Source organism: Typha latifolia, chromosome 6 (genome assembly GCF_019914945.1).
Source record: "Typha latifolia isolate L0001 chromosome 6, TyphaL0001v2, whole genome shotgun sequence".
Classification (NCBI taxonomy): domain Eukaryota; kingdom Viridiplantae; phylum Streptophyta; class Magnoliopsida; order Poales; family Typhaceae; genus Typha; species Typha latifolia.
In genome coordinates this window covers 7,693,439-7,703,807 of record NC_133091.1, presented here as the reverse complement: position 1 = coordinate 7,703,807, position 10,369 = coordinate 7,693,439, and the positions used below count along the sequence as shown (strand labels likewise).

The following is a 10,369-nucleotide window of genomic DNA, read 5'->3' as shown; positions in this document are numbered from 1 at the left end:
TAGTTTGTTAAGTCTAAATTAGTAAATAAGGTAATAAGATAATTTTGCGGGTAATAGCTCTGTTGTTTTACGATACAATAGTCTTTTTGAGATTTGTTAGGAGTAAATTAGTTAAAAAAAGGTTTGAAATTGCAATTGGATAACTAGTTGCCTATTTCTGCCAATTTGACAATCGAGGGGCTTTTTGCATATTTTTTTCGTTTCCTTTAAACCAATTACTTAACCGGAGGAACCATCCTCTTTTCGTCTCCCAAGTTGGTACACAACCATCTCTAATGGCGATGGAGGGAGAAGAGATAGTCGTGATCCACTCGTGGTCGGCTCCCAGATCCCTCAGCACCAGTCTCATGTACTCCTTCGCCCAGGTCTCACTTCTCTCTCTCTCTCACTCGTTCTGTATGCTCTTCTTCTGTTCTTTTTCTTTTCTGTGTTACAAATGTACATCTTTGAGACCTTGCATCCATTAGTGCACTTCATATGTTTGCTGATTAGTCCCATTTGATTGGTTATGCGAAATCGCTGGTCAGTTGTTTGCTTGCTTGCCCACTAACACATCCCAAATATGGGATGGTTGATTCTTGTCGAGTATAGAGTAGACTTGTGATGTCTCTCTCAGGTGTTGATGCAATCATACTAGTTGAAGTTTGAGGAGGCATTTCCTTTAGAAATCAAAATATGGTGTTGAGATTTAGAGAAAAAGAAAAAAGGAAAAAGAAAAAGGAGAGAGAAGGTCACATGTTGCATTGGATGTCTCTTACTTGACAAGTTTTAGACCTGTGAAGCTATCCTTGCTTACTTTCAGTATTGGATTGATCGATTAACATAGACAGGACTAACCTAGCTTGTTTCTTGACTTGATCATTTCATCTATTTACTTAATGGCAACTTGAAAAGGTACTCTGTTTTGCAAGTCTATAGTAGGATGCTTAAAGGATTAGCATTTATTATTTCAAAGTTAAGCTTCCAAAAAGAGGAAATTCTTTTTATTTTTATTTTTCTGCATTACATGCTTTTTTGGCCTTATACTTTTATAAAATGTACATATTGCTGCTGTAGTAATTTCTTAAATAAATTTTATTGGTCAATTTCGGAGTAACTTGAGATGCTTCTTTTAGACTGGTTCTGCATTTGCAGTTGCATTATCCTGATATTCTGATATGTTTCAGAGGGATGATACAGAGGTGCTAGATGAACCTCTCTATACAAATTTCTTACAGGTTACGGGTGTTGAAAGGCCTTATCTTGATGAGCTTCTGTCTAAAATGGTAAGTTGATTAGTGAAGTATTTAATAGATTAAGCATCCACCCATTAATTGTTATGCATGTTCGTAATTGCTATATAGGAATTCCTGTTCCATGATATTGCTCGTCTAGAGATAACAACCATCAACAATTTCCACCATCTACTTCTTTGTGGCTCTTTGCATTCAAATTCTTAGATTGTCATAACTAGTGTTTTCTATAGTCAAAATAAATTACGTCATTCCTTCTGTTGTTATTATGCCTTCTTCATTCATTCCTAACAAATGATCTTACCTTATTGGTGAGTTGCACAACAGTTAGTAATTATTTTTATCATTTACTTTCCTCATTTTGAACTTTTTTATCCTGATGTAGGATCCTGATGGAAATAAGGTTGTCAAGGAGGTTATTTTTGGTCCTGGAGAGAAGAAATATCGTTATGGCAAGGTGATTTAATCTTAATTTGAACACAATGTAATGCAAATTGCATTTTGAGTAAATCTGATTCACTAAGAAGTATGGAAGTTATTATGTCCCATTATAATTACTTAACATATTAAAACTTTCCCCCTTGGAATAATATGCTCATTGGCTGTAATAAACTCAATATGTTTTCAAGGCACCGTTTTTTTTCCTAGTTCACTTATATTGCAAGTATAACTTCATCTTGAACAGAGTTTCTTAGCACAACGAAGCAAATGCTCTATATGAACTTAGAGAATCTTGTTATCTACGCAACATAGAAAGTTTATATAAACTTGACTAAGTAGGGAAGTCATTCAAATGAAACTGTCGGTTCCTTTTATTATCACGAGGTACTTACAAGAATTATTGTTCTAGATGCACTTGGCCTGTAGGCCTTCTCGGCATGACATGTATCCTGGCATATGACGTGCTAAGTTGGTGTGCCACTGACACACTTAATGGCCTCAACATACCTAGAAAACAATCTTTAAACTAAGTTTACATTTACCATAGATCTACATTGTAGATAACTAGATATGTAACCAGACCACAATTTAAGTGCAAATTATACTAATTTAAGGTATACTGACCATATATCTGTAGGTATACTCATCATAATATATCTATTGCAATTTTACTTTTAGTTTTAGTTTTTCAATTTGTGGGCAAAAAGTTTGGTGCAAAATCAATCTTGTGCACCACCATCGTAGCTCAGTGGAAGACAATTTTATAACTTTATAACTACCCCAATAATTGAAGATAACCCCAAATTTTCTTTTAGTTTTTGGATATTTCAAAATTTGGGTTAAACTAAATTTGCCAAATTTGACTAATTTAAAGTGCTAGATCTATAGAAGATAAACCTTCTCAAGTGTTGATGTATCTCAATCTTGATCTACTCCAAGTTTTCTTCTCAAAAAATTTCAAGTTGGGTTAAGAAATTTGAGGTAAAACCAATTCTGCCCTACATTTCTATAGATCTACCATGCATTGATAGATCTATGAAGGGTAAACTTTCTGTAAGTGTAGATTTTCATGGGAAGGTTAAAACTTTCTATAAGTGTAGATCTACCTGAATTATGGTAGATCTACTCCAATTTCTCTTTCACTTTAGTCTTATATGCCTAAATATAGGATTTTCTAGTAAGCTATCTATTAAGTGTATATTCTTATTAAAGTTGGTTATAAGCTTGTTCATCTTGGAACCAATGACCTATCTATATTTTTTGCTTAGAGTGGAGATGTTCTAAATTTTGAGGTTGCAATATTACAGTTAGCTTACTAACAATGATTTAGATGGTACGAATTCCTTTTAGAACAAATAATTCAAACTCTAATCATATCTTCGGACCAAATGCAAATGTATCTTTACTTGGTGTACATTATGTGATATGGACACTGTTACGAACCAGAATTGACCGATCCGTTCACAAGATTTTTATTGGAGGTAGCCTCATAAGTTTCAGATTTAATGGCTTTAGAATGGAGTGATTTTAATATTGAGGTAAAAAGATATAAAGAAAATAGTAGAGAATGGTCGAAACAAGATAGTCGACGTGTGATTTGTTGTCGGTTATGCTGCGTTGTTTGTTTGGGTTGGGCCGGGGTAAGTGCAGCCTCTAGTGGGCTTTGAGCTTGGACCATTTTTTTTTCTCTGTTCCTTGTAGATCTGGTTTAACTAATCCAATTTAGACTCCATCAGAACCGCCAGCGAGAAGGCCTACTCAGAAGTAGTGGGCTTTAGGTCTTTGATCTTAGCTTGAATGTCAAACTTGAGCCCACTGATGAATGTGCTCTTTAGGGCCGAGTATGACCAGTTGGTGACCCGGTTGCAGATCCATTCAAACTCCTCCCGGTAAGCCCAAGCTATTGTTGACTGAGTTAGCTTAGTCAACATCGCTTGGAAGTTGTCGTACTAGGTCATATCGAATTGAGCACAAATCGTGTTAGCATAAGTCTACCAAGACTCGAAGGGTCAAGTTCGCTTTGCAGACTGGTACCACATGATCGCCATTCTCTAAGTGAAATGATGCAAGCTATACTTTCTGGTGGTTGGAACTGCCATGAGATGAGAAAAACTGCTATGCTAGGTAGGTCCAGTTTAGCAAGTCCCCTTCTGATAATTTTGGGAAATCTAGCTTGATGGTTCGAGCTTGAATTCCCAAATATGGTCTGTCATTAGGAGCCGGATGGCCTCATTGTGGATGCTGGTCATATGGGTCATGGGTCCATGAGTCTGGCTCGTGTCGTGTTCAGGCTGCATGCAGGTTTGGTTCAATCAACTAATGCGGGCTCATCGGGTCATTCCACCAGTCATCCTTTGGCTCGTACTCGGGCTCAAAATCCTGCTCACGAGTCCCAAACTGAGTCATGCGAGGTGGTCGAATCGGTTCGCGAAAATTCAGCCTACTTCGAGAAGTGTGCACTTCATCCCTTCGACAATTTTGCCCTAACCATATCCCTAGGGCTGAATTATTGTTTTGGCCTACGGGTGCCGCTAGGTCGCTGTAACCTCGGTGGCAGCTAGGCAAGGTTCCTGGCCGGTGGCAATTGGTTTTCGGCGGATGCTCGCAATTGGCGATGGAAGAAAATTGCTGATCTTGGGCTCAACTTGCTGCATGGGCAGCCATGGCATGTCTCCGCTGGTCTTATCGGCCTCTGGTGGTTGTGGTTGGTATTCAGGGTCCCAATGCAGCGGGGATATTTCATAATGAAAGTGGTCATCAAGTTTGGCCACCCGACGGTCAACTACGATTGCAGCAACCACCATTGGCTTTGGCCCTCATGTAAGGGAAGCCAGCCGTGGCCGTCAATGGTCGCAAAAGGGAGGGAGATGAAGTAGGGTACCTCAATCACTAGAAGTAGTCGTTGCGAGGGGGAGTCATTGTTACGAGGGGTAGTCGCTAATGAGGGAGTTGTCGTGCGAGGGAGGGGAGGGGAGGAAGCTTTCGTTGCTGGTGCATGAGGGTGGAGGGAGGGAGGCTTTCGTCATCAGCGTGTGAGGGAGGCAGGAAGGTTTTCGTCACCATCGACGCGTGAGAGAGAGAACGGTTTTTTTTCGGCTAGGTCACGAGAGAGAGAGGGGAACAAGAGAGCTGAGTGTCTGAGTGATATCGGGTTAGTTAAATACTAACGGGTCAATTATTAATGGGTTTTAAATGAGTTTTATTTGTAGACCCGACTTGTTTAACTTAAGCAAGTCAAAAACGTATCCCGTCGTATTTCGTTGTATCTCCATCGTACCGGATAATTAAAATTAATTATTTTAAATCATATACTTTTTTAGCTATATTGAATACGTATCGGGGCCGTATCGATATCCGATACGTATTTGATACTGGTACGGAGGCCTAAATGAAGTATCTGTGCTTCATAGGATGGAGCTGATTGCATTAGTCGTGGGTTTGCTACAGCGTGGAAGGCCATCGATGACAGTCTTTTGGTCGGCGTTCGTGCGAACGGTGGCCATGGCTCAGGTGTGAAGGACCCAAGGAAGAGATTGGCGATAATGGTTTGGGCCAAAAGCTTGTGGAGGGTTTCAGGCCCTAGTTTCCACTGTAGCCATGTAAGATGATGTCAGGGCTATTGCTGGGGTGTGCTTCGAGATCATTGCAGTGTTAGGGTGGGTTTGTAGAGATGGCGGGGGCTCCACCGCGGTGGAGGAGGTGCCTTTGCTGCGATTGGTGATTCCTTCCATCATCTTCTCGGTTTGGCATTATTTATCGTGAAGGCGATTGTTCCGTTGCGAGTGGTGGTGGTGGGCGGTGGTGCTGTGTCAGGAGAGCCTCTATCAAGGCTTGCAGCTACTGGTCGAGCCGTTTGGTGCTCTCTATGGTAGATTTTATGGCTTCCCTAGTTAGATCTTTCAAAGTCTCCATTGATTCGATTAGCACCTTTGCCCACACGAGTGGTTCATCAATGGCGGTGGCCTTAATGAAGCTTCCACAGGGATGGAGATGAGTTTTTGCTCTTCCGTGATGGCGAACTCCTTTAGATTTGCTTTGGATCGTGTGTTTACCATCAACCGAGGAACTTTGGTTTTGATACTGTTGTTACAAATCAGATCTAGGCCAATCTGTTCGTAGAAAAAATCTATAATTATTGGAGGTAGCTTCGTGAGTCTCCGATCTAATAGTTTTGAAATGAAGTGATTCCAAGATCATGTTAAAAAGATATGAAGGAAATAGTGGAGAAGGGTCGAAACCAGATAAAAACTGGTAAATTGACGATGTGGCGGTCGTCTGAGAATGGTGGATGGCTGTGAGTTGAGGTGGTGGAGGTCGGTCATATGAGTAATTGGCTTGTGGAGGTAGAGAATGGCTAGGGTTTGGAGGTAGAATTAGGGTTTCTAAGTTAGATATACTTTTAGGAAAATAAATAGCTTGATTAAAAGGTTAAAAGAGAGATAAGAGATTGAATAAACCAATATTCTTTTCATGATGGTCCCAAGTAGACAACGACCACTCCTATTTATAGTAGAGACACGGTGGGTCGGACCCAACTTGTCTATGGGTTTTATATACGTGAATTATCCACTTTAATTTAATTTTAAAAACAATAAGCAAAAGCAACCAATTAAACTCAACTCGTCTTAACCTAACTGACTCGACCATTGTTGTCGGATTGTATTAGACACCATCTTCAATTTAACTTAGATGAAGTTCCTTGAATCCAAGTGGATCTAATATTGGTCTATTTGACTTAATTAGACTCATTTTACTTTCAATTTAATTTGTTGAGCCGATTCTTATGTAATTGATCAATTGGGATCAACAATTGATTGTTATGGTTAGCTTATAGTGGGGAGGATATCCGCATTGAGTCGGTTGTAGTTTGGATTAGCTAATTAGACGATATTACTAGATTTGGGTTAAATAGAGTCAATTAGAGTCCTATTAGGAGTTGAAGTCCTATTAGAATCATCTAGAATTGATTCTATAACCTATTTAAAGGATTATGCAGATATTATATTTAAGTATGGTGGAATACAATTTTTTAATCAAAATCTTTCTCTTTCGTCTCAATTTTCTCTTTCTAACCTATCTCTTTTCTCTCTCCAAAATTATTTGATCCCTTCTCTCTTTCCTTGAAGTTTCTTTCTCAATCTTCTTCTTCAACCTAGCCAAAATTTTAGGCGAAATGGGACAAAGCTATCGAGTCATGTAGATAAGAAAAAAATTGAGCAATATTTAAAGTATTCAAACTGTTATAAAACTTCATTAACATCAACTAAGTTTTACATCTATCATGCTTATTAAATAATAAAATAATACTCATGTATGTAAATTTCACTAAAAAGTAAGTCCCACAGAATTTTGTTCCGTACCAGTATATTGTTGCCTTATTATTGATGTTCTTAAAATTTACATTATGTTGTTACCTATTTGTTTTTGTTATCTATAATAATATGGCTTGAAGCAATGCTTTTGAAAGCGGCTAGACCATCTTAGCGGGGCAGGGCATCAGCCACTCGCAAAGGGAGTACGTGACAATGGTTTGGTGGTCGGGTTGCACGATGAGCAGCGGGCAACAGCGACGGCTAGCTCCTTCTCCTTATTCTTCTTCTTCTTCTTCTTCTTCTTCTTCTTCATTCTTCTCTCTCTCTCTCTCTCTCTCTCTCTCTCTCTCTCTCTCTCTCTTTTTCTCGTAACAACCCAATCCCCAAAAAAAAAAAAAATCTTTACATGGGCATGACCTGGCCGGCCATAGTGTGGCCGGCCTCGTGCCCATGCAATGGGGCAGCATGGGGGAGGAGCCACGCACCCCCCCCTCGCGTCGCCGCAGCCAACCGGCTTTGGCCAGCTTGCTGTGGCGAGCCCCAGCGCCGCTGCAGCCACCGCCAACCCCCCCACCCACCGCCTTCTCTCTCTCTCTCTTTTCTTCTTCCCTCGGACTCTCTCTCTCTCTCTCTCTCTCTCTCTCTCTCTCTCTCTCCCCCACTGCCGAACCGCAGCCGCTATCGTCGTGCTGCCGTAGGTGAGCCTCCTCCTCCTTCCTCCTCCTCATCTCTCTCTATCACTATCTCTCTCTCTCTCTCTCTCTCTCTCTCTCTCCTTCTTTGGGCTAGCCACAAGCTATCGGTGCCCTCCTCGCAGGCCGGGTACGCACCTCCCTCCCCTCCTCCCTTCTTCTTCTTCTTCTTCTTCCTTTCTTTCTTTTTTTTCTCTCTTCGCTCCTTAGCTTCTACTTCTTTTTCTGCACAGTGCATGGCCGAGCCTAACACTGTAGCAGTGTTTTAATTATTTATTTATTTGATGTTATTTATTTATGTTTTTTCTTCTTAGTTAATGCAAATAGATTATTTAGACATTAATTATTTTAATAATAATATATTCTTCAATATGTTTAGTATTAATTGTAATTTGTATAATCAATGATTAATTAGGTATAAATATAAATAATACTCATATTTATTTATTTATATCTCTATTAGATTAATATATAGATTTGTAAATTATAATTATCAAATTTATATACCAATATTTTTATGAGATACATTTTAAATAATTCTAATAATTTATTATACATTATTATTTTGTAACAAATAAGATAATGACTACATAGTCCCTAATTAATCAAGATATAATTTAATTATAATTAGGTTTTTATCTATATTTTTAATTAAAAATCTAGCCAATTATAAAAATAAGTAGAAATTCTAAAATCTAATAAATCATCATATTTTACTCGAATGGATTATATTGGGATAAACAATTAACTTTATGTTACTTAAATATTTTTAGATCCCGAACCCCTTATTTGAGACCACGTGGACTTTGCTAGTGATGAGTGTCACTCGGTTAACTGACGGGTGTGAGAGATGTGTGGTTTGTGTCTTCTGATCAGACTGTGAGTAGTCTTATCCCTTAGACGCCTTTCTCAAATTAGGTTATATTATATATTTATGTACATGCATGTTTTGGCCTCCAGCATGATTATATGATTTTATCTAGAGATGATTATAGTCGAGCATATTTTATCATGCATTCGATTATACTGATTTGAAATATGAGTACATTGGTGATATATATATAGATGATTAGAGATGATTCTACTGTTATGATTGTTTACTGAGTTGATCTATAGCATGAGTATGCATGTAATAGATTAGTATGAGTATGCATGTAATAGATTAGCATGAGTATACATGTGTTGACGATACAGTTGGAGATTACATTGCATCATTTTCTCTTGATTCTTGTTCTACCTAAATTTCTGTTATACATTGACTCGTTATCGTACTGGATATATGCATGTGATTTGACATTTAGAAGGAAAAATGAAATGTGATTGATAGGCTAGTTGATAGAAAGCATGAGGATACCCGAGTAGGCGTCAGGGTTAGGGGTGCCTGGAGTGATGATTATGGTCGCTGATATGCAATATCTCGTGGCCTATGTCCGAGGTTAGTTGAGTCGTGCGCAACAGACAATCAGACACATGCCGTTCGCTAGGGCATATGTGGCGAGTTATCCTCACGAGGTTTCTATCACCTATGTAGGGTGCCCGGTCTAGATGGATGTTGATACCCCTAGCGGATGGCAGGGTATGGTTATATTCGAGATACTCCTTGCGGATGGCAGAGTGTGCTTTGAGCCTTCGGGCATGATGTTGAGATCGGGTACCAGGTGTTGACTGTGCACAGTGGTCTAGTATGTCGATATTATACTGAGATGTCAGTGATGATTATGATGTTGAGAAATGCGTATGATTTCATTATCATTTGATTACCTGATTATCGAGTGGTCAATATTCATCATATATGATTGCATTTGATATCATAATATGGTCATGGTTGGCATGCATCATGTGTCATATTTGAGAGTGAGTTATGATAATAGTATGATACGGAGGTTTGTTTACTCATGGTCGAGGATGATATACTTTTATCAGTTATAACATGTTATCTACTTTTCATTTATATATTAGTGAGGATACATTCATATACTCATTCATGACATGATACTATTTCTAATTCATATTATACAGTACATGATTTACTCTCTATTTGTCATCACTGATTCGGGGTAAGGTTTATTCACTAAGCCTTTTGCTCATGACTCTTTATTTTCTTTTCTAATCCCCTCAGATATGTGGTACGTGATAGTGACTTGAGAAGATATTTTAGAGCAATGATGAGGTGAGCTATAGATGCGAGATGGTATAGATGATAGTTTATATAAAAATTGATTTGTACCAGTATCTGATATTTGTACTCTTTTGTATTAGACGATGATTTGTATAATACAGGTCGAATCATAGTGTACTCTTGTATTAGTTATTTTAGTTATATCTTGATGGTTTGTTGTGGCTTTGTGGGTGGGTCGCGGATTATGTAGCGGTCTAGTGTATATTATTGTGGACTTTGATATTCATATGTTAACAGGTTTATTTGGTTAAGAGTATAATTTATTTGGTGATGGATTATGTGATAATGGATAGGTTAGCAGGTTTTATTTGATGATGTCAAGATTATATGTGCACAGGAGAGTATCTGTGTGTGACGGGCTCCGCTCGACCTATCGCGTGCGCTGCGCGTGCCATGTGGGCGCATGGGCGTGCACGTGCCCGTGCTGGGCGGGGGCGTTACACTCTCTCTCTCTTTCTCTCTCACTAGCTACCACATGTCCCACTCACCCAATCTTTCCTCCCTCTAACTTCC

At 38.9% G+C, this 10,369-nt stretch overlaps 1 protein-coding gene across 1 annotated transcript; it reads left to right on the top strand.

Annotated features, from left to right (window-relative positions):
- The first annotated feature begins 238 nt into the window (after positions 1-238).
- Positions 239-10,019, top strand: LOC140791068 (branched-chain-amino-acid aminotransferase-like protein 2). Its single transcript, XM_073141447.1, has 4 exons — positions 239-365; positions 1,167-1,265; positions 1,618-1,689; positions 9,797-10,019. Exons 1-4 carry the CDS (start codon positions 276-278, stop codon positions 9,809-9,811), a joined length of 276 nt encoding a protein of 91 aa, XP_072997548.1. The 5' UTR covers positions 239-275; the 3' UTR covers positions 9,812-10,019.
- Positions 10,020-10,369: the final 350 nt, after the last annotated feature.

Bases quoted from the DNA above. Each gene is read 5' to 3' on its own strand.
- LOC140791068 (XM_073141447.1), top strand. From the start codon at position 276: ATGGCGATGGAGGGAGAAGAGATAGTCGTGATCCACTCGTGGTCGGCT. The intron at 366-1,166 runs GTCTCACTTCTC...GATATGTTTCAG, and splicing joins TCATGTACTCCTTCGCCCAG to AGGGATGATACAGAGGTGCT. The intron at 1,266-1,617 runs GTAAGTTGATTA...ATCCTGATGTAG, and splicing joins ATGAGCTTCTGTCTAAAATG to GATCCTGATGGAAATAAGGT.